At 34.2% G+C, this 25085-nt stretch overlaps 2 protein-coding genes across 2 annotated transcripts in view; one reads left to right on the top strand and one right to left on the bottom strand.

Annotated features, from left to right (window-relative positions):
• The window catches only part of LOC120338140 (adhesion G-protein coupled receptor G7-like), a 17544-nt gene extending 5758 nt beyond the window's left edge, over positions 1-11786 (bottom strand). The window contains exons 1-11 of the mRNA XM_039406077.2: positions 11658-11786; positions 7414-7524; positions 5898-6002; positions 5604-5788; positions 5004-5142; positions 4308-4565; positions 3285-3599; positions 2468-2575; positions 1995-2098; positions 1293-1403; positions 592-810 (exon numbers count right to left, since the gene is read on the bottom strand). Of these exons, the coding sequence (XP_039262011.2) occupies positions 592-810; positions 1293-1403; positions 1995-2098; positions 2468-2575; positions 3285-3599; positions 4308-4565; positions 5004-5142; positions 5604-5788; positions 5898-6002; positions 7414-7524; positions 11658-11727 (1725 nt within the window). The 5' untranslated portion in view covers positions 11728-11786. The remainder of the gene's footprint in view (positions 1-591; positions 811-1292; positions 1404-1994; positions 2099-2467; positions 2576-3284; positions 3600-4307; positions 4566-5003; positions 5143-5603; positions 5789-5897; positions 6003-7413; positions 7525-11657) is intronic.
• Positions 9805-25085, top strand: LOC120338139 (meprin A subunit alpha-like). The gene is made up of 18 exons (XM_039406076.2): positions 9805-10069; positions 13714-13917; positions 14030-14099; positions 15586-15713; positions 16043-16152; positions 16728-16903; positions 17312-17408; positions 17473-17594; positions 18477-18641; positions 18996-19122; positions 19191-19345; positions 19789-19958; positions 20149-20355; positions 20600-20696; positions 21063-21540; positions 21764-21910; positions 22331-22450; positions 22862-25085. Exons 2-18 carry the CDS (start codon positions 13873-13875, stop codon positions 22908-22910), a joined length of 2463 nt encoding a protein of 820 aa, XP_039262010.2. The 5' UTR covers positions 9805-10069; positions 13714-13872; the 3' UTR covers positions 22911-25085.

Raw genomic sequence — 25085 nt, 5'->3', positions numbered from 1 at the left:
AGTATTTTCTTTCTTGATTGGTATCGTGAGAATGTTGTAGAATAACATAAAATCAAGCGCATGTTGCAAAAAATACCAGAATATTTTTGGTTTCACATACAAGTTTTATCGAGAGTTTCCTATAACAATATATAATGTTTAAAACGAGAATATCGATCAGAGACCGAAGACTTATCGATTGAAACTGCGGTTTCGATTCATGACTCTATAGTGACACCGTGTGATCCATCACTAATAAATTAATAACTCGCTAATTATACGACATGATTCGCCCAAAATCAATAGGCTTCTGGTCCGAGATATGATGAATGCACATGCAAAATCTGGAGCAGATTCAATCTCGCTTTCGTGAGATATCGCGTACATCTAACGAACAAACAAACAGACAAACAGACAGTTATTAATTAATTAGTGATGGGACACATGGTGTCACTATGAAGTAAGAACGCTGTTTTGGGGATCCTCTAACTTTCGATCGATAAGTCTTCGGTCTCCAATATTCTCGTTTTATTATCATCATCATATTTATAATAACATGACTGTTTTGGGCTAGTTGGCGAATATTAAATCTCTCCCTTTATTATACGTTACCTGTTCTACTTGCATGTCAATCAAAGATGAATTCACACGAAAAGTTTCATTCGGTTCGAGTTTCACCCTGGTTCCCAGAGATTCGACTGATAGTGCAACACCTATATTTTTGTTTTGTTCTGAAGATTTTTTATCAGTGTCAGGGGTTTCAGAATTTTCATCATTTGATAACAACGAATCCGCAATATCAACAACGTCTTTGAGGCCTGCATCTGAAATCTAATATTGATATCAAAATAAAGCACATTCATTGACAATAATTCAAAACAACGGAGGCTTTCCCGATTTTTGGTCCCACAGACACTCCACGCATACTTTACCAAAAAAAAAAATTCAAGCCCTATTCGAGTTTTTTGTGAGTTGCTGTATTGCATATGATAATTAATTTTACTAAATTTAATTGATAGTTAGACTTTGAAAATCTGTGCTTCTGTCTTACTGTCAGCCTGTTTCATTTGTATTCATTTGTAGAATATGTATACGATATATGGATCTAGACAGCATGTCATCATAAAATAAATACTCAACAACAGTCGATCCAACAAACAATAAACAGTAACTTAGTTAAAAGAATTACAATATGCCATGGAATGTTGCGTGTTCACCAATCCTATTGTGTTTATATCTGTAGAGACATCTTACTAATAATTTATACAAGCATAATTAACTGTAGAATTTTAATTCAGTTTGTCATTATTCACCTTTCTTGTTTTATCTTCGTTAACGAATTCTGTTAGACTGAGGAGGGCATCACGCTTTTCATCTTTTCCGCCGATTTTCATACGTGTCGTCCATTCCTCTACGCTAGTAGGCTAAATATGAACATGAAACTTTAAATATGTCTAACATCAAAAATTAGAAAAAATTAATTCCTGTTTTCCAGATTATATGGTTGAATACTTAAACATTAGGGTCACGATTTGGTGTTAGCCAAAATATTCAGTTGCTGTCAAGTAGTTTCTGTTAACAATAAATTTTGCTCACTCGTAATGCATTAATCATATACTTTCATACAAAGTGGTATCGTCCTAATGTATTATAACAAACCCATTTTCCAATGATTATATTAATTTTTCTTTTTATATTGCCTCGCATTTTAGAGGTTGAAGGGTTAAAAGTTGTTCCAATCGCAGTGGTTCTGAATGTCCCGAAAATTTGCTTGCTAACTAGCATCGTAGTGTTTGAAGCAGATTTAAGTTGCACAGTTTGAATTCAATGTACCAACGTATCTTAAAACTTGTGATGAACTGAGGGCTCTAAGACCGAAAAGAATTTTCGCTCCAATCACTAAGTCAAATAAAAAGCCTGATTTATCTGATATCCTCAGCTTTTTTTTGCTTGGTACTTTATTTAAATCATTTGTCAAAGTAAATAGCAACAGCAGAATCTATCTTTGTACTTACAGTTCCGCATGGGTTGCGTTCTAATGTCGTATAGTCATAAAATGCAATTTCCGTTCCATCTCCAAATTTTCGTACGTTACATTTGACAACAGCTTGAGGTAAACCTGCAACGAGAAGATGTGTCTATAACGAGTGACTGTTAAGTGCTTGAATGATGAAAATTGAAAGTTATGGTATAGGAATTTAGTGCAGAGATCTTGTAACAAAAGAGATTTTAAATAATTATATAATACCATGAAAGAATCACATAGTATTACAAATTGGTCATTAACATCTTCGTTAATATGTTGCAAGTGTAATGTTTAGGCCTTGGGGAATGCGTTACATTGTGTTGTGATATTAGTTTAAATAACATCGGAGCGTGTAAAAATGTTGCCTAAGTAATATACGTATATTGCCTAAGTAATATACGTATATTGTATTATGACCTCAGTTGCTTGCTATTGATACAAAAATGAATAACAATCATTTACCATTTGAACACTTTTCTTTTGAAACGGAAAACGAATTGGCAGAAGCGTTATGAAAATGAAAACGATCATCTCCAATCCCCATTTTCGTTGGTAAACATGTCAGGGAACCTAAAATTCGCAAATATGAAAATGTATTACAATAGCAATAATTGCAAATGCACTTTACTCAATGTAAATATTAACACGAGAGCGATGCTCAAATATATGGACACGAAAGCCGGGACGAAGTAGTACGGATACGCAATCTGTCTCATAGACTACCAGTACCGCAGTCTTCACGACTTCGCCTGGTCACTACACTACACAAGGTACGCAATTTTTAGTTTTTATGACGTCACCGCAAGGGAAAATCCCACGAATCCCACAGAGCCCACAAAAATTTTTGAAATAAATAAAAGTAATAGCCTTTCAGCAAAAATTACAGTCTACGACCACTGAACATTTCAAAGCAATTGCTCCGGTAGTTAATAAGAAAAGCTACTTTTCATGAACAGAGAAAAAAACGAATAAAATATTAAAAAAAACATGATAATAACAAAACGATTCATCATTTTGTGCCCAATTATAGATGCAATGAACGCATACTATACGAGTGATTTGAACCATGGTCAGACATGCCCAGGACTTACACTTTCCGAACAGGACATATTGCTCATACAAATACACCAGGTAATTAATACACAGGCGTTGATTATGAGCTATAGATTGCTATTAAAGCTCAATTGCTCTGTATTTTAAAATCATATATAACTATATACATATATGAAAACAAGAGCAGTTGAGAATCAGAACGACGTTTATTCATACTCAATTTTACCTGGCTTGGGTTTTTCCCATCCAACAAACATCAATTTATTTGGGGCAGTTTCTAACATTTTCAATTTTACTTTCATGTAATCTTCAATCAACGCGGTCGGCGTCAAATCCTTGTCTTTGCTATAGATATTGAAAGTTATGTTGAACTGCTTGTTTTCAAGCTCGGTAATACTGGTGAAAGACAATTTCTCTATTTTGAGTGTTAATCCTTTGTTGTACAAATCTCGTAGACGATTCTCTTTGTTTTTTATTTTCCTCTCCGGTGCTGGCATGGTCAGTTCAGTGTAGTTGACAAGTTGAGTCAGTGATATGATATCTGCAACGTTCAAAAATTGGGTATATGAATTATGATGAAAAATTTACTTTACTTCATATAAAACTTTATTTACTGATGAATAAGAGCTTCAATATTGATCGTGTCATGAACATATTACAACGACCTCCGCCCCATTGGGCTTTGTACCACTTAAAATTATTTCGTTCGATATTTTAGATTGACGTTTCGCTCCCACTGACCGACTCTAGTTCAAAGCTTTTTACTTATCGATCTTAAGATCGGTAAGTATATTGATAGGTATTTGTCTGTATGTATGTCTGTCTGTATGTCTGTGTGTCTGTTAGATGAACGCGATATCACGCGAACGCGTAGTTGAATCTGCTCCAAATTTTGCTTGTGCATGCATCTTACCTCGGACCAGAAGCCTATAGATTTTGGGTTAATTATGTCGTATAATTAGCGAGTTATTAACTAATTACCGATCTAAGATCGATAAGTCTTCGGTCTCCGACCGATATTCTCGTTTAATCATCATTATGTACGGCAATGGTTTTTAACCTCCTTGATAGAGCAGAATCTCAATGAAACATGCTAAATGGCGGAGAAACTTCTGCGCAATAGATAGTTGTTTTATTTACATATAATACAACCTGATAAAGCAAAACATAATCTTTAAAATGGTATATAGCCTACTATAGGATTTAAACGAAAACTTACGGATACCCCAAACTTTTATTATTAACTCACATCCACACGAATCAATCCCATTTCCTTGCATACCCTCATCGCACAGACATCTGTAAGAACCTGGCTCGTTGTCACATTTACCAAATGTAAATGAACACAATTCTGAATTTGTTTGGCATTCGTTGATATCGACACAAGACCCGTTGGCTAGCATTTTAAAATTTTCTTTACAACATACGATCCCAGATAGCGATTGATGGCAATATCCGTCTTCATTATCTGAGCAGTATTCATCAGCAACTTCTTGGAAACAAGCGCCTGGATAAATTAAAAGAAATACAAATTTGTAAAATAGGCCTCATCCGAATCGTGTTCTACTCGGCAAGTGAGTTTATTAGTATCTAATCATGACAATAGCAGTGGCGACATCATAAAAATGCATTGCTAGTAATTATTAGGCTTTTTTGCAAAGGCAAGGCAAGTATAATGATGTATAATAATTTGTCGTGATTGAGTCATAATGCTATGGCTCGTCATGACGTTATCTGATAATAGATATAGTCTTTTTTATAATTTAACTTCGTTCAGAATCTCTTGACTATGAGATGCTATTTGCTACAGATGATAGAAAGTTGCTATTTGTCGTAAAATTGTTATAGATTATGATTCCATATTGAGGCCCTAGTTTTTTAAACGCGCGCAAGAGATTGTTTTCGTCATTATCTCGTACAAAATATTTCTGCTAGTTATATTTACCTTTTAATGGTCGTTCACAAACATAACTGAACTTGTTATCACAAGAATTTTGTGAGTTATTTGTTGCAAAATCAGGCCGTATCGTTGTGCATTTATCAGTCCCTTGTAATCGTCCAACCCACATCCAGGAGTCCTCTGTCTGCACGTAAAAATGATAGATTTGATTGTTTCTCTTTTCATATAGATTATGGTCATAAAATTCTGCTATTCAATTATTTTTATTGAAAATGTAACATTGGTCGACAAATTTTCCAAATTTTAAAGTTTTAAAATATTTTCGATTTGGAAAATTTGAGAATCATGAGATTTTTTTACTACCATATGATGGGATACGACATTGTTAGGAACATTTAAAATATACAAATATTTCTCAAAATATTAAAACCATAAACCAATATATTTTTTTGTCGAGTGGAAAAAATAATAGGTTTAAGTGCTATATGATACCGATTTTGTTGCCGTAAACCGGGGTGCAATCAACCTACTTTATGACTGCCAGAACGACCTGCTCTACCCTGAAAAAAGTTTTTCGTCATAACCCGAATATATGTAACAGATCACAAAAAGTGCAAAATATTTCACAAGACTGTTTCATTTTACCTCTGGCAAGTATTGTTTAACTAAAGCAGACAAGGCTCTTTGTTTAGAAGAACTAAATGGCTCAGTGATAACGCGACCACCAAGTTTTTGACACTGTTTCTGAGCATCCGAATACGTAAAAGGGTCCGGTATAAACGAATAACGATGGGACTCGAACGTCATGTAACCTTGATAAAAGACGGTGTCTGAAAAATATATATGCATTTTAAGAAAAGAATTATTTACTGAAAACTAATATTTATTTCCAAAATTTTTTGGAAAAAGTGTTGGCTCGCTAAAAAATAATTCAAATACCGTGCACATTTGTATCGCAATTTCCGCCAGTCCACAATCTTGTGCATTGGCAAACAGCATCAACACATGTGCCTCCATGGTTGCAACCTTCCAATTCTGAACACTCTGGGGAAACAAAAATAATCATTTTAAACCACTATCTGTATATAACCATGTCCGTCAGTTCTGATCAAACAAAACGAAAAAAAAAACATTTTGTATGTTTTTATGCTTAGAGTTAGTTGAAACCCAAGAATTTAACAAAAACTCGTAATATAAAAGTAAAAGGCTGTTTTCGCGTTTTTATAGATTTTGAATACAAATCAATACTCATAGTGTTACTACATTTAAAAGCTTGAACAGGCCTTGACATTTCATTGCGACACATCTTAATCAATCGCTTCATGAAAAAGGATGACAATGAATCACAGTTGAGAGTCATCCAATTTCAAGTTGAGCAAATGCCAAAACGAACAACTAAGCTGTAATAAAGCATGGGTGCACTGACTGATATTTTATAATTTTTGTACTGTTTCGATGTCTGGAGAAACAGTTTATCGTGCGATCAAAAATAAATTTTGACCGGTTTTACTTTTTTTTTTTCTAATTTTGATGTGTGATGCATGTAATGTATTTGTGACGTCATTATCACAAATTAATGTCTGAGTGATCAATAAAAAGTTATGGTCACCATCATCACTACTGTCATTTTTTAAACATTTTGGGCTTTTTTAATCAATTTCATTTATACAATGATTTCATTCATGAAAACCGGAGATGTGTTGTCATTAATTTCACAACAAATAAATTGCCAACTTGTTTGCTGGCCGAAAAATGAGACACGACGCAGCGCGTTGCCCAAACATTGGACAAAATCGTATTTCCGCTTATTCTCTTTGCCCTACAGCCTTTCCCAAGTCGTAACACTTCATTTGCTCAATTTTGTTCGAGTACCTGAAATGTTGAGTAGTTTCACTCACAAGTATAACATTATATGAACGCTAGTAAACAAGTATCAATATATTAACAACATCATTGCATTATTCCTTAAAACACAAGTCTGCGATGTTTCACTCGTAATCGTTGATTTCTTCTAAATTGATGACGCAAACGATACCAAAGCACATTCATGTAACATTTATCATTTGGATGAATTTTGAAGGACAATTTAAAGGAATAAAATCATTATACGCCCAGTTTTGTTTGCAAACGAAAATTTGTTTAATGAAAAATAAATATATAATCGAGTGTAGCCCTATGTGACAAAAAATAAATTTCTCATACCTAATAGATTGGATATTTGAACGTATTTTTTTACTAACTTTATTAATTCCTGAGTTCAATAATATTATCCGATTCGGAAATATTCGATTGGGTACAATCTGATTCGAAAATAAAATATTCGAAAGTTACATATCTAAATACGACAATAAAATTGAACAATATGCCGAAAAAAGAGGACCCTAGAAAAACCCATGTAACCATTTCCGATGGAGAAGATTACATTTTGGGATTGATATGTAAACTTGTTACTCACCCATTTTCACCTGCTTTTCACAATTATCGCCTCTCCATTCTTTGGTACAGATGCAAATGTTGTTTATACAAGTCCCTCCGTTAAGGCATCTTTGTTCGGCACAAGCTTTGCCTATTTGGAATGATATAATAATTAAATAAAATTAATTAAAATATTTGGCTTCCGAAACCTGACTTTATAATTGCTAATGTAAATGTAATAATGTAAATTTGTAGTAGTAATGGCATTCTGAATGAAACATTACTGACGACATCTGTTCTTATTCTTTTGTCTTATAACTTCAGTCGTCAGTCGTATACATATATACACTAGGTGTGGATATTGAGTGATAAGGCTTTTCTCGGCAAGATAGTGTTTGCGAAATATGTATTCATTGCATATCAAAGACACTAATTGAGCAATGACTGTCTGGAAATTTTAGGCCCCGTCATGCCTGCAAGATAATTTATTTTGGCGTGATGTATTGAAGTGTAGGTTATCCACTTCTGATTTAATGATATACGTAATCGATTGTTAATAATTCTGGATTTAATATATGCTGATTTCTACTAATGTTGCCACTCTACAATTCAATTGTAAGGTTGGTTAACCACTTCTTTTGATTATTGTACAAATTTAATAGTAACAGATAACGATGATACAGAAGGCCCCTTATTGAAATATTGCAAAGCAACCGGTGTTTGAATAATTATGGAATATGTGGTATCATGAGCTATGCAAGCACACCACATGATTATGGTCCTCCGAAGCGAGTGCAATTGATTTACAAAAGTCACTAAGATAGCAGATTTTTTTAATTAATTAACCTGCATCATTGCTCCACGATATATAAACAATATGAGATGCTTATTAATTCGATATCGACTTATTAGTTCTCGAAAGCCAATGCCGTTTATGCATAAACCATTTTTCAGTCCCCGTAGGCGTAGACTGTGCGAGCAATTCCTTTCGGAAACATTAGCTCCATTGATAAAATGTTACTCTCGTAAATTAAAATGAAGCCATATAGAACAGGGGCGTATCCAGGAATTTTCAAGAGGGGGTGGTTCTAAAATTGGCGCTCTGGAAGTATGTGTACCAAGATGTCGCACAACCAGAATCCGACCTGGTACACATACTATGGTCAGGTTGTGCGTCATCTTGGTACATATACTCCGGAAGCACCATGAAACTTGTAATTGCCAAGTTTGACTGTAACGGGTGGTCTCGCCGGAGGCCGCAAAACGCGAGTTTCTAAGAGAACCGATGTTCTAAAAATTGGTATATATGTGTGATATAGAATGTTTTTAGAAATCGAAACTGAATATGTCAGAATTCGCCAGAAACAAGGGCTTCAAATGGAAATTGCGGACTGAATGGATGTTTCCCCGAGCATCGACTGACTTCCTTGTTTACTTCATGACATTGGCCAATCAGCAAAAATGGACTTAGGTTCGCATCCGTTCAGATATTTTTCTCGCTCAGACAGATTTTCAGGCGTCGTTTTCGCGTTTTTGAAATCTATTCGTTAGTTTCTAGTTGTGTTTCGGATATTTAAATAAATATCAAATAATTCAATGATCACTTTGTCTTCTTAAGAGTTTTAGTTTAATTGCAGTAATCAAAAATTAGTGTAGAAATAGCTGTTATAGACTAGGCTAAAATTCTTTACCGATACTTTTAAAAAACAGATTGTTGAATGCTATGAATCAGAATGATGGTTTGAAACAAAAATCCCCTATTTTACCGGGACCAATTGGCAAAACCACTCCTAAAATAAGCATCGAAAAATTTTCAATGATTAACTATAGGAAGAATTTACAGAGGTCAAAGGTCGTGGGTAAGGTAAAAAAATCGCCTTATTCGGTCACAATCATGGTGCTTTTACTTGACGGCATCCGGAGACGGAGCCATAAAGTTTTATGCGCTATTAGTCGCGCCTATTAGTCGTCGTTTTTTACACATTCCAAACATTGGGGGCTGGGTCGACATTAGAGTTGTTGCGCTGTCTGTCTGAATATCATCGAAAAAAATAGAAAGGAATTTACGTTAAGCACCCTTTTGGCGTACGGAACTTACACATAACAAATTGTAGTGATTGAAACAACGGAACAAACAAAACCACGCATACACATTCAGTAATTAGTAATGTTCGTGTATTGTGCTGACTGGCTCAACGCCAAAGCGGGACTTTTGGCTCCCCTGTCTGGACGTTGAAAAGTGGGACCGTCCCGCCTAAATCGGAACGTATGGTAAGCCTATTTAGTATTTATACACCTTAATTGCTCCCTCATTGATGACTAAATAAAGGTGTTGGTGGTGCCCCGAGTACGACACAGTTTTAGGGGCATCCCCGTTCGTTTGTGATATCAGAATACTTGCATGACCCACAATTACTGCCTCGTTACGGCATTGAAACTTTGTTATGTTAGTCACATTCTGAATGTGACATTCATATGTGTTAGATGTCGAAAAGTCAAGTTATTTGATTTTTAATATTATTCAAAGGTGAGGCATCTTAAAGGTGAACGAATTAGAAACAGGCGTTGAATCGGTTCCGAGTTATTGGAGACATTATACTGTTCTGTGTTGGCCCAGATCAATCACGACACGCCAAATGAAGCAAAAAGAAGTAGAAAATATTCAAGATTGGGTTTGGATAATTTTCACAGTAAAGGTACGTAAGGTACTCACTTAAACTTGATGTAATGTAAGGCATATTATATGTTTTTGAACGTTTGGCTCACGCTTGTAGCTACCCATATTCAAAACAATGCACATATGCGAGTGTTTTTGTGAATGTATCACACTCACAGAGCCACACTATTCATAGGAGACAAATTAAAAAAGAATTACTTATAAACTCATGGTCGCTGAAAAATGTTCCTTTTAAAGTTCTAACCCAAACGACGAACCATCTGAACTATTTGGCGCCAATTCTCCAGAAAAAAATGCCCGTAGCCGGTTTTACAAATTATCCTGTTTGCACAGCAAAATTATATAGTACCTGAAATATATTCGCGTCAACTAGGTTTATGAAGTTTGATACTTGATACAGCCATCCGAGCCATGCATACTATTTCACGAAACCGTCCCAGCAGAACAGAAATTCTGTTGTGTAACTGTAGTATATATGACTCAGAAAATATTTACCTGTAGTGAATTACTGTATCTTAAACAACACGATGTGAATTTTGGATTGGAATTATTAGGACTAAAGGGAATGATAACTAGTTTGCCCCGTCTTCCAAATATCTTTTCATTTGGTTTATGATGACCACGGCCGCATTGACCTCTCTTATTAGTTCAACATTCAATTTTAATGTATATATCATTCTTTTTTAATTCGTTTCCACATTTTAAAAGACTTTCATTTAAATTCAACCAATTTAAAAAAGATTTAAAATCAAGTTTGATCTAATTAATCAAGTTGAATTATTCTTGTTCCAAACATTTCATACCCAAAAAGTTAAAACAATTAATACAGTTGAAAAAATCCTTTTGTTTAAATTTTGAAAACTCCACTATATCTCAGCCTAAATACAAATTGAATTGTTTTTTTGACAATTTATAATCTAATGATGAATTTATTTTTAAAAAAGACAAGGAAATAATATTTAAATTAATTTATCCAAACTAAAACGAATCCAACATTATATATATTTTTATCATTTAAGGATCTTTTATATCATAGACCTATTCAGTTTGAAAAAACAAATGCTAATTTTATTTGTCAGTAATGTTAAGCAAGATGGAACAAATGTGAACAATGAGCCACATTGACTAGAAAGTAGTGCGTCTCGCAGGGATATTCGTGAATTTCAAATTTTCGACTGAACTGGACTTGACTGGACTTAATTCTATTCTCCAAAATATATGAGTGCCAACGTCTTAAAATCGTTATCATTACCATAAAATGTTTAATTATAAAATATTTAACGTTTACGGCATTGAGCCATGGACCTTCGTGATTAGAAACCACGTATTATGGCGTCAATTTTTTCGCGTGTAGTGACATTTTATTACAGCCTTCCTAAATTGTTTTAAATTCAACTTCATTTAATTATCCAATATACTTGCGTGATTAGAAAACGTATTGCACTTGGGTATGACCACACTATTAAAAACGGAGTATAGATTTCTAACTAGCTATACTTTCTACACTATATATATGCTATACTTTCATAAGAAATATTCTACAAACACACAAATACCGTTTTACAGATAAGTAAGTTTAGATAAAATAGAAGTAATAGTGAACTCACCCTCTGTGGAGTACGTGGACGTTAAAATAATAAGTATTATATTGCAAATACTTTGATTACTGGAGAACATATTGTACCATGAGCATCACTTTGTCCCAGTAATTATAGTCTAAGTTTGCATATATTTTAGATATTATTATGCTAATCAAGAAAAAAATGTTGAACACTAACGGTTGCTTTTTTCTATTTTAATGACGTTTAGTAATTTTGAATTTATCCAGACACGCGATTGATAAAATTGATTAATATCCAGAAATATTGGGAAGATAAAGTTCAAAACTGTACACGACTCTCACTGTAATGGTTGACTTGTGCATCTGGGCGTGAGTCTCGAAAACTTCGGAAAATTTCTCATGACGTACCATTATGAAAGACATTGAAAGTGTACGTGAATCTTTGCATACATCCGTAATCGCGCGTTTATTTCAAGTGTGTGTGCTTTCTGAGCTTCTTTCCATGTACTAAAGGTGCTGATAGAATGGCTGTAAGCGACCATCAAACTACCAAAAACTGTATTTTCATGGATACTATCTAACCAAAGCTCGAGGTAATCAAATTCCAATCACAACTATTGCTCTATACGGGGGAGGAAGAATTCTGATTCTGATCCCCTATTCTACTGGTTGCACCCTAATGTTTATTACCTTCTGCTTGTTGATAGGAACGGTCTGAAAAAACAAGTTGGGGCTTAAACTTAATATTTTCATCTCACTTGGTTAAAATACGCCACCGTGGTGACCCACACACCAGCTATTTTCAATATCCGAAAACGCGCTTTATAAGACATTATTTGCAATATCTGTACTTTCCCAAAATGAAAACACTGAATGACGTAAATTCATCTGGCCGAACAGAAAATATGCGTTTTTCTTTTTGACAATGCATTAGTGTCGTGATCGATCGATAGTCGATTTCACAGGAAATGTCGTTATTGTGCGTTTTTAGAGTACAATAAGGGAAATGCGATAATTATTTCTCATTACGACCTACAGTCTGGTTTGATTCCGTTGTATAAGAACAACATGTCCCGTAAACTCTACAACTAACTTGGCTTAACAATTAATTTTATAGGATTGTTATTAAAAATGGTTGCATTGTAAGCGTGTATGTATGTATGTATGTAGTCGTTCTAGACGTATAATTGATTGATTAATTAAGGTGATATTGAAATATACTTTTATTGCATTAGCTTGCTTCCCGCTGTCATTAATAAGACGCAGTGGTCAATCATGAAAAATTAGGTGACACTTGTTTCCATATTTAAGGCTTGGTGAATTACGTCAGATTGACATTTTGATTGCAATTTACGCAAATAGACCAATAATATCGCATAATTTGCATGTAGCACACGTGATTTTTTTAGTGAAATACGACTGCACGTTTAAATTAAATGAAAAAATACCTTTGTTTTATTGTCATGCTTTGTATTCAGATATGTCGTGTTTATTTTTGTAAATATGCCTTAATGTTATTGGTCTAATAAAGTTATATTGTTTTATAGCTTCATAAATATATATCATCTTTCGCCCTTCTATGGTGGGAATTGGTAATCGTTGCATTTGACATCTTGCCGGTACAAAAAATCTTTATTGTGTCGTTTAAAACTGTGTTGGAAATAAAGACATGCGATTGTTTTGCCAAATTGGAAACTAATAATTACACTTATACACGAAATGCGAATAAACGTTCTCAATAATAGGATGTACTGTGGTTTTAAATATATATATATATATGTATATATATTCCATACGGCGGCTCTACACGCTTTTTGAACAAGGCACTTTCATCCATTCATATATGAAGAGATACTATATTTAATATAATGGAAGGAATCTTTTTGGTACTGCATTGCTTACCCAATTTATTACATGTTGGATAATTGTAATTTAGCCACTTTGTCCCGATATTGGTAGCCAGGCCGTTGAGTAATGTATGTTATGAAAAAATAATGCATCTGCTCAATTTTCAACTCGTTCATTTTTGGATTAGTAATTAATTCGCAGCAATTTTTTGTCTTTTATGGTGTGAATTACAACAAATTTTATATATTTTTTAGGAAATTGAAATAAATCATAAAGCGATCGTTGATTTATCATCATTTCCGTTCATAGTTTGTACAAAGCTAATCAAAATGTTCACTTTATCTATCTGATCATGTGAATTTGTGTTGCTGGAACATAGTCATTGAGTATTGAGTTGACACTAAAGCGAGAGTATGCTTTCTTCAATTGTACTGGGAATGTATGCAGTATTATTTCAGGTGAGATACAAAAGAAAGACACTATATAGCTATGCATTCGTAATTCTGCTGTTTGAACAAGATTCGATTTTTGTATCAAAAACACAATCCAAAATATTTATATTCTTCACAGGGTTGTTTGTCGGACTCTCCAAAAAGTGATGGATTGGACGCAAATACGGACATCACATCGATAAATCGAGGTACTAGCATAGAAGTGACGATAAAACAAAACATTTGTACTGATCTAATAATTGTTTTGGACCAAAAAAACTAATTTGAAATTTAGAGTACTTTTCCTGTTGAAATTGAATCAGTCGGACTTATTCCACCAACCTTATGTGTTTATGTATTTATCGTTCTAACCTGGCCCAGTTTTAGTTCGATTACACAACACTCTCTGTGGTGTATAAAATACTGAAGTGGTAATTACTAATAAGATTTTTGCCAGAAAAAAAAAATGGGTTTCGGATTCCACTTGCTGGACGAACAAAATAAAGCGCGTTAAGCGTGAAATATCAATGCGAGCACCAATGTCTGTTTCATGGACACTTCCGTCAAAGACATCAAGGTGATAGCATCCTCGGCTTTTGATTACTGCTTCGACAAATCGTAAAAAGGGAATAGCTCAATTACTTTTTCTTGAAAAATGGAACAATTGCTTCCGTATAACAACAATATGAAAACTTATTTTTATTTATTTTACAAATAATAATCAGTAGTAAACTGATCCGATCGGGTCGAGCCCAACCAAGTAAACTGACAATGCTTATTTCGACAATAAATTTTACGCATAAATTGTACATATGATATTCTCAAAGTTTGGCATATGCAACGTAAGTAATGGGAAGAAAACAAAAAATACATACATCCTAATCATAATATGATAGAGTTGAGCGATTTTTATACTTTGGAAAATTGTCGCGCCACGCAAAGGATACTGCTGATCGTTCGCAAAAAAATGAACGATCATATATTGCAAGCTTCTGATGCATACAATGGTCTTTTTCTATTTTAAAATTTCAGATGCACTCGCTTATAATTGCTTTATCTTGTTGCGAATTACGCGATAGTGAAATATTGAACCAATATGGCGGACACTGGGACGTAGTATGTGTACTAGGTTAGGGTTAGGCCATAACTTCAGATACAAATACTATGGGAATCACTTGATTAGTCCCCGAATTCGTAATAGAACTAAAACAAGGAAAATTGGAATGAAATTATGGCCTAACTTTAACCTGGTACACATACTACGTTCCGCCATCTTGGTTCGCACACTTCGGGAGTACCGGAATATCTCATAAGAACGCGCATTGTTATTTGAGTACTTTGTTACGAGCCAAAATATTTCATTCAAAAAACAACGAAACCCAGCACATTTATTTAAAAAAAATTGCTCAAAGCAGCACAATCAGAAATTAAGAAGATTAATCTCTGGGCGAAATAAACGGAGTACGTCATTTATAAAAATAAAATAACAAGCAGATAATGTCATTGTCGCTAGATGGCGCACATGCGTCCTGTATTTGCCACCGACTGTTTTGATGGTAGCAACGATATAATTTTTACTGGCTATGATAACTGCCACTTTCTTCCGGAAATTATAATGCATATTTCTGACAGAGGATTCTGGCTAGTTCTACTAAATTACGCTGATATACATTATAAATATTTGTTCACTTACAGACTTGGATAATCTGTTCGAGGGAGATATTCTGCTATCACCGAGCTCGAGAAATTCACAGAACGAGCCATCGCTTCTTTGGACAAATGGGATTGTTCCAATGGCTTATGGATCATCGGCTAGTCTTGGTGTAAGTGGTCACTGCCTTATATTGAATACTACATGTTTGATGTGTTTACTTGTAGAGCTGTTAGTGTCTGTTCATAATACTGTGATATCTTGAATTTTAGAGTTTTCATTTTTCTTCATTCTAGTTAGATTCTGATAGTATGTAGATTGTAGACCGAGGACGATTCAAATAAATGTTTTTAAATAGATAATGTTGGGAAATCTGCAAACCTTACTTTTTATCCTTCTATTTTCAAATTCCATTTTGTCGTTCTTTCTTTTTTGTCGTTACTTTTGAACTTCTCTCGGGGCCAATGCTACTTGCCCTTATGCAAAACATAAAAAATTTAGGCTATAGCTGCCATGGAAGACGCCAGAATTGAGTTTGCCCTTAACACATGCATAAATGTGAAGATCAGAGAATTGGAAAAGGATTTCATCACTGTTGAATCTTCAAATGGGTATGGTAATACATATCTTGTAGAACCAGTTGGAGAACTCCTAGACGTCCACAATTAGATACATACGACATATAAAACTCACCGAGGATATCCATTTTATTTATAAGCAATGTATTGGTTGGAATAAGTTCTAAATTTGACTAAGAACCTTAAATAAATGTTAAAAAATGGGTGGGTGTGAATGGGTTAAATGTTCACACCCAGTTGCTCTCGAAAAATAGGTTTCTCAAGCTGTAACTTCCCGCAAAAACATTCTCCTCAAATCAAAACAATATTTTTCATTTCTTTCTAAGTATCACAAAATGGAAGTTACAGTATTATATCTTATAATTGTTTGACATATTCCGCCAACATTGTTATTGTGCTTCATTTCTATTATGGTTCAAATAAAAATATTTGAAAGTGTTGATGCTAATGTTTGCAGCCATGGTTATCAATGACATGTAAACGTGTTTCGAACAATAGCATCCCCCAATTATATTATCCAACTTGTGCCCATAAAGAATACTTAACCACATCAAATGAAATTTTTGTAGATGATATTAACACTGCATTTCGAACACTTATTTTTCAAGATGTTGGTCCAGAGTTGGGAAAGTAGGCGGAAACCAAACCGTTTCTATGGGACCAGGGTGTCAATATAAAGGAACCGCAATTCATGAAATCCTCCATGCGATTGGATTTTATCATGAACAAAGCAGAAAAGACAGAGATGATTATATAACAATTGAATGGTCAAATGTAATAGCTGGTATGTTGAAAACATGAGAGCTGTCCTAAAATATATATGGACACGAAGTTTAAATGTCATAAAATATTGCCATGAATTCAAATTTAACAAGCGAACTTTCGAATAAAATATCGGCCTGATAGACTTCAGATAGCTTTCAAAATACATGAAATGAATAACCTCTTAGCAAATTGGCCTTCTTAAAGTACTAAACATTTAAAGTTAATTGGTTCAGTCGAAAGGCAATTTTCCACGACAGCGACAACAATGCTGAGCATTTAAAAAATACCAACAACAACAATTAGGAAAAATATCTATATGTACATTTTGTTGTCCTTGTGTAGTGATGTGGAGAAGAATGTTTTTGAGTAAGAGTATAGAACTTATTTAACTCGAATCCCACTGACTGTTGATTCTTTTTATATACAGACAAATCTTTCAATTTTGACAAAATGATACACTTGGACAATCTCCGTGAATCCTACGATCTCGATTCCCTCGTGCATTACGAGGACGTAGCATTCAGGTAATATTACAAAACTACTGATATTGTCATTGAAAGTTTAAAAGAGATAATTTTATATAAACAGCAAGGACGGATCTTCGAAAACGATGAGAACAAATGATATGCAATTACAAGACAAATTATCCATTAGAAAACATACTTTCAGTGAGACAGATGTTAGGAAGGTAAATCGTCTCTACAATTGCGGTAAGTGTTCAATAGTATCTTGCGAACATTTTTTTTACGTTTTAATGAATACTATACATATAAACAGAGAAGTGATTATTAGATATCGTAAAACTAATTTTCAATTTTTGCCGTCATTTCATACACCTACATTCAATTCTGGATGACATTTTGGACAGCGTACTGTGTTAGCGGTTGACATCATTGCCCAAAGTTTTCTCTGTTTGCCTCAAATCCTAGTAATGGGAGGGTATAACTTTCATATTTGTCTCGGAAGCTAAAAAATCGATATCAAAGCTTCCACATATAGCTATCAACGACCTGTAGTGCGGCTACTCTCGCGGATGGAGAATAGCAATTGGACACGAAATGGACCTATGAATCGTTTTGTTATTGTGTTGTTGTTTTGTTGAAAATTCTTTCAACTACTTTCTTCTCTCTTCAACTGGTCCAATTGCTTTAAAATTTTCAAGGATTAAAGTTTGTTGTTGTCGCTAGGAGGCTATTACTTTTGTTTAGTCCCAAAATATCTGTGGGCTCAATAGGATTTGTTTTTCATTTCGAAGTTTTGTGTGATGACGTCATCAAAATTAAAAAGTACGTGCCGTGGTTTCGCGATCGCAGTGAACTGTTGGCCAGCAAGATTTGATACTACTTCGTTTTGGTCCTCGTGGCCATATATTTGAGCATTGTTTAATTCATGTGAATGATTTCAATGGCGGAGAAGGTCGGGTTATATAAACCATTTCTCGACAAGTAGACAGTCAGCAATACCCTTGTACTTAATTATATCCCATGGAATTTGAATCTGCAAATAATGGCAGGGTTAAACGTAGTTAGAAGGAAAGCGTGTCCCCAAAAACGCATAACGTAATACAGACATTACACCTTGGTATTTTTCAGGGGACACACTGTTGTATTCTTATCATTGTGACTTTTCTGAAAGAACAATATGTGGGTGGGTATTGCAAAACAGTACGTGGTCTTGGATTGACTTGTCAGCGCCCGGATTTCCAGTTGGGCAATTGATTCCAATCATGGATGGAACTCACGCCAAACACTTCACAGGTGATTCTATTTGAAATAAAACTTTCATTGCTGTTGTTGTGTGCAATCTTTGTACATTGTTGTTCATGTCGCTACAAAATATTGTGATATAGTTTCACTTACTCAAAACGTACTTTGAGTTCTTTCAAATAATAAAAAGCATTAATATGACTAGTAAACTGCCATTAAGGAACTATTTATTGCATCAGCTATGTAGTTTCTACACAATGTGGTTTGCATACTAAAAGTCATTACAGTACAGCGTGCGTAATGATGGTTTGGTTCCCGCCACCTAAATATACTCAAACTTACGATTTTGATTAAACTTTTAGTCAAATAAGCTCCATGTTCAGATCTAGTGAACTTTTTAATCAGGTGCATACATATACACAACGTCTAATTCGACAGAAGTTATAAAATCGATGATGTTGCGCAGCAAGTCAACAAAACAGTGTCTACAATTCTGGTATTATTTAGAACACAGTGCAGAGGCTGAAATAAAGTAAGCATTTTAGAAAAGCAATTTTTTCCATAAAATGTATGCCGCAAGTGATGTCACTCCAATTTCAGCATCAGCATCGCTTCGGTAGATGACAAAAACGGTGAAGTGACAGGAATATCGAACCAAGAAATTTTTATTACCCGAAGTGGCAACCAATGGAAATTCATGCGAAGAACTATAAGTGCCCCACCTCAGTATAGGATTCTAATTCAATCTAAGCTAAGTAGGCAATTTTTCAATAAATTTTCCCTGGGAATTAATGAGACTGCTATTTTTAATGCAAACATATATGAAAGTCAGAAATTTTGAATTGGATGGTTAGAACTTGTACTTGTAGCAATACCAAACACGGTCACTTTGCACTATATGAAGGTTGTGTTGTATTTATATACAAAATTTCGAATACAATTTTTATTTATATTAGTTTTTTCTATGGCGCATCTGAGTTTTTGTCATAATATTTATTTTGTAATTGGGAAAACAATTTTGCAATACTCCTACAAGATTTTACTACTTTACCCGATATATTTATTAGTTTGAAATTTTTTTTCAAAAACTTAGAAGATTAGGAAAATGATAATTATAAATTAAAAATTGCAACGAACCATTTCATACACAGAATTATTACATTTTGATTCTACTACATAATTAGATTTCAAATTTCAGGTGGTAAATCCGCACTGGCAATTGATGATTTCAGTGTCATGGATAGACGTTGTGATACGACGTACTTCGTATACCCATCCTTTACATCACGTTTGACAAATTCGGCTATGGGAGATGGCATTGTATCTTCTCCAGTACTGACTGATGATGGATACGCGTTTCATATATTGGTAATGAATGATATATATGAAAGTTGACAAACGCTCTATTAATATCGGATAATAGGATAAACTTTATGTGATTTTTAAAGCGGATTCGCCATTTCTAACGAATTCAGACGATTGCTTAATCCGGGCATGATACTCCACACAAAAGATAAAATGGCAATTCTTAATTGGTTTTCTTTTTTTATCAATTCAGGTCTATGTGAAAGGTTCAAATCTTGTTGAGAAAGACAAAATAACTGTGTTTTTTAAACTGGCACCGAGTCCCAGCGATGATCAACTTGAATGGCCTTATAAAAACAGATATGTTCGTTTGAGTGTTATTGATCAACAATCCAACCCACTCAGAGCGCAAGATCAAACTCGAGCGTTTATTGATAAAGAACGCGCAAATGCCTTTACGGTACATATATTTTTTTCTAGGTTAGCTTTGAAAGTCCGCGTCACAACAGAGCAATTTTGCCACGAATTTTCAGAACTCATAGTCAGTAACGGAGCCAAACATGCCTCAAATCTAAAAATAAATTATCACATCTTCCAAAAGCTCGAATATTAGTCAACGCTCACTTACTCCTCACATCACTCGTTCCAATTGACAATAAATATAATTTTGTGTTGGTAAAACCTGGATCGAGTTTTATTTTCAGGTCAGTTTTGGCGGTACTATCGTTACGACCGATGGTTTGCTCGGCAGACGACACTTCGTAAAACACGATACATTGATCATTTCAGTAGATGTTCGAGGTAAAATGTTTTTTCTTTTCTAGCTAGTGTGCATTTTTTGCAAGAAAGATATGACTGAACTACAAACTTTCTATATATTACTTGAAGGTTGAAACTGATAAATTTGATCAATATTTTTCGGTCAATTTATTGACTAAATTCAGGAATTCCATTGGTAAATCTCTTGGGTACAGGCGTTTTTTTTTCGAAATAACGCAGAAGGCATTTGTTTAGTATTCAGGAACAAAAACACAAAGATAATCTCTCTACAAAACACTGTTTTCACTAGTGACAAAAATCACAATTTTACTCATTCGTACTACGGTAATTTTAAAATTAAACGTGGTATAGTTCACTTCAATAGTTATTTTCAACCCGTTTTTCAAGATATGACGCCATTCATCAGTCAAAGCAATCCAGGCACGACTCCCGCAACAACAAAACCTACTACAGTCGTAACCAGAGTGACAAAACAAACACCCGAAGTAACGCAGACAGATACTGAGTCGGTCACGACAATAAAAACTACAGAACAACCAGCACCAAGCACTCCCAGAATTTTGAATTTTGAACCTCAAACAATCCAAACGACTGCAGTCACAACGTCGACATCCTTCACAAGTTCCGAGACGACACCGTCACCAATTACACAATCACCAACGACAACCACATCAACATATGTCTCAACGATTGTTACTACGTCATGCACATCGTTTTCGTTCAAAAATTTGGAGATAATCATGCTTATGGTATTGGCAATTGTAACTCTTTTGTTACTAGTGATCTTAATAATAACTTGCATGGCGTTGAAAAAAGCCCGTGCGGATGACGATGAGCATAGGACGAAAAGTGCAATTCAATCCGGGTGAGTTTATTGAATATTCGGAATGTTTTAACCGTTTTTACCCAGAACAGCCATCTTAATTATTTATCTGTCTCCCATTGAGGATACTCGAATGTCGTTTGATATGCTCAGACCACGTATACTTGTAATAGTTCATCAAGCAAACAGATTTGCCGATTTTTCAATATTTTCATTGAAGCCTCGCGCATGTGAGCATCATAGTAATATATATAATCCACAACAGACTAGCAAGTGGAGTTCCAAAGGTAGAAGTATTGTCTGTTCGTGAAAAGGAAGATAAAATTAGAGAACGAGCATCACATGAAGTTTATCTAAATAACGAATACACGCAGATGATGTCGATTCACTCAGAAAAATCGCCGGAAAAACGGTGAGTAACGTGACAGAGTACTTATTTTCATTTTATTTATTTCGTGTCAATGAATATAATAGGCTTCCGTTCTTGCAACGGTATTATTGATTAACATGCTGAACTTTGAAGAGTGTGAAGTATAGACTCTAGTAAGACATTCTGTATTTTATGTATGGAGCTATAGTTTTGTACATTGTGATTCTGCTGCCTTCTGACATATAATACATTGTAAAACAAACGCCAAACAAATACGATGAAAGTAAAAGCATATATGTCTGTTCATCGTCCATGGATGATCACCTGATACTATTTGCAGCACTATTTTCATGTTTCTAATTTTATTGTCATATTCGTTGATATCTTTTGAAAGGAGAGAGGTCTGATAATTTGCACTGTGCTAATCATAAAAGACTAATAAAATTGTTTCCAACAATTCAGAGGAACAACGTCAAAAACTGATAACAGATCCATGGACACTTTTTTACAATCGTCGAGCCAGGCGAATGTTTCATTATCAGAAATAAACGAGCTTCATACACCGTCTCGTTCGCGTCTTATGTAAGTTATATAATGTTATTTGTTTCAAGCAAAAATACGAGCAATATTAACAGCAAACAACTGCTATCTGCTGCATAAAATGAAAATATAACAATTGCATTTTTGCACTCACGTAATATGAATATAAATTAATGTATGGTTATTCGGTCAATTCAATCAATAACATTAATAACGAAATTTATGAAATAACGTTTTGTACAAAAAAGATGCCTAGTATATTTTCCCGATAAAATTTGATAGTAGGATTTCCATATTTACGTAGTATAATTAATTGTTATGAAGTATATATTCAAGCCAAAGGCATCGGTTTCCGTCAAAGATCTGAGTACATTAAACACATAGAATTTGTGACACGATAAGGATCTTCTGCTTTGTCATTTTTATTGAATATTCCGTACGATTTGTTTCTAGACTTCGGAAGAGCTCTCCTGCTACGGAAAAAAACCTCAATGTTCTTTAGTGTCTTGTGTGCGATTTCCCTCTAACGTTATGTAATATTTGCAATTTTATCATGCTCTATGTATGTAGTGTTTACTTATACAAGACTTGACGTTAATAAATGCTAGCAATTTCTACGCGTTAAATTAAATTAATACTATCATTATTACAGATGAACTCTTTTATTAATCACTGCACGCAATGTACTCTCATTTTATTATCTTAAATTTTTAGTACCTATTAGAGTTTGGAGATTCCGTTACAGCTATTTTACTGGAGCTGAAATTCAAAGAAGCAACAACTAAAAACGATAGATGCATCAGCAACGTCTTTTTTTAATCAAAATGTTAATATGGAGCGAAATCCCAAATAAAATAACCTAGAGTTGGAGTTGCAAACAAAATAGCTATGAGAAGCCGCTCGTTTTATCGTATTTTATTTGCTTTTTTGTTTCAGAAAAAAATTCATAGTAGAATTTTTACTTTTTAAACATTGTAATTCAAAGATGTCGTCTCAAATGCTGAACTGACATAAATTATTAAAAATCTCGTTACTAAATATTTTTGTATGTCTTGGCACCTATGTAATATCTTATAGTCTATCAGCGGCAAAAGCACTGAAGATAAATAACACATTGCACATGTTGAGGAAACTCGAATCAACCTGAGTCACTATTTAAGTAGTCGACATTGAATTATTAGGAATCGTTGTCAACTTACAGCCAGTTAGTTACACTTAATTGATTGGCTTGACTTCCGAACTCGGACGATCCGTGACCCTTGAATGGCTTCTACCCAACACAGACTATTTCAGAATTTTAAATGTTGCATGTGTTAGCCACAACAACCATATCTAATAGTATATAAATGAATTTGGACACTATCAAAACGCGATTTGAAAACTGTTTATTTATTGTTACTTCAAATAGACAACGAAACCTAGTGTAAAATTTGTCGGCCTGCCATCTACACGACCTTAGTTAATGAATATTTGCCTATGTATAAGAATTTTAGAGAAAGTAAAAAAAAAGGTTGTATATGTAATAAATATGTGTGACATATTTTGATGTCTTTGATTTCTATAACAAATGATTCAACTCTTTCTGGTTGATGTCATATATTTTGTCTGTGATAGATCAGTGAAAAAAATATGACACTGCCCTCTGGGTGACCATACTTTTTACAAATCGACAATTCTTTCAATATTACGATGATAATATTTTAATTCACTTCACTGGGGACATGTAGTGTGTAAACCAGTGGGTCGCGGAGGCCTTTTTTTTGAGGGGCGTGAAGTTAATTGAAAATAAAAATATTTGTTAGATCTTGCCTGCCTTATTTTGGATATCTAGATTTCTTTATTTTGAATATTCACGTTCCATCTACGCATTTTCAAAGTGTTTTTAAATAAAACATACTTTCGCCTTAATATCACTATCTGGTATTTGTAGCCTATTGTTTGAGAACCATCGGTGTAAACTATTGAGACCCCAAGGGCCCGATTCAGAGTTATCGATCGAGTCAAATTTGATCATTGAAATAAACTAACATTTTTAAATATTCCAAGTCCTACTCCTATGAATCACATTGTCACGACTCAAAGCTTCCAGAAATGAATACGCAAGGTCATATCGACTCCGAGTCAACAACTTCCTATATTCAACATAAATACCTTACCATTGCACATGGGTATGCCCGAAATCGTGTCGGTATGAATTATTAGGTTTATAATCGGGTGCTGGAATTGCTAGTTACACCAATTAAGTTTTTTAAATTTCACAGGCAACTGTCAGTGACTTTTTCTCTTGTTTTGTTTCCGAACTATTTTTGCTCCATAGTCGTACCGAGCTGACATGCAAAGTGTGACCATTGCAGATTTTCTCAAAATAGGCTACAAATCTTTTAAAAAGACTAAATCTGCTATGTTTCGTTCTCAAAATCGCATCTTTCCAAAAATGTTTTACTATGTTTATGTGGATATAAACAACTTGAAATGTTATGCTCATTCGATTTGGTCTATGTTTCATCAGAATAGACAATGTCCTTTCTTTTGAAAAAGATTTCGACACACCGAAAAGTTACACTTATTCTAGAAATGTTTTATTCATAGAATAATTGCGATGTTTTCAGCTCACGATCGACCGGTAAGACTGTATACCATCGATGTCGCAGTATGGAAAAGCGATATTTCTCATAAA

Source organism: Styela clava, chromosome 10 (assembly GCF_964204865.1).
Source record: "Styela clava chromosome 10, kaStyClav1.hap1.2, whole genome shotgun sequence".
Classification (NCBI taxonomy): domain Eukaryota; kingdom Metazoa; phylum Chordata; class Ascidiacea; order Stolidobranchia; family Styelidae; genus Styela; species Styela clava.
The sequence above is the reverse complement of the archived record's forward strand: the minus strand, read 5'-3'. Positions and strand labels throughout refer to the sequence as shown.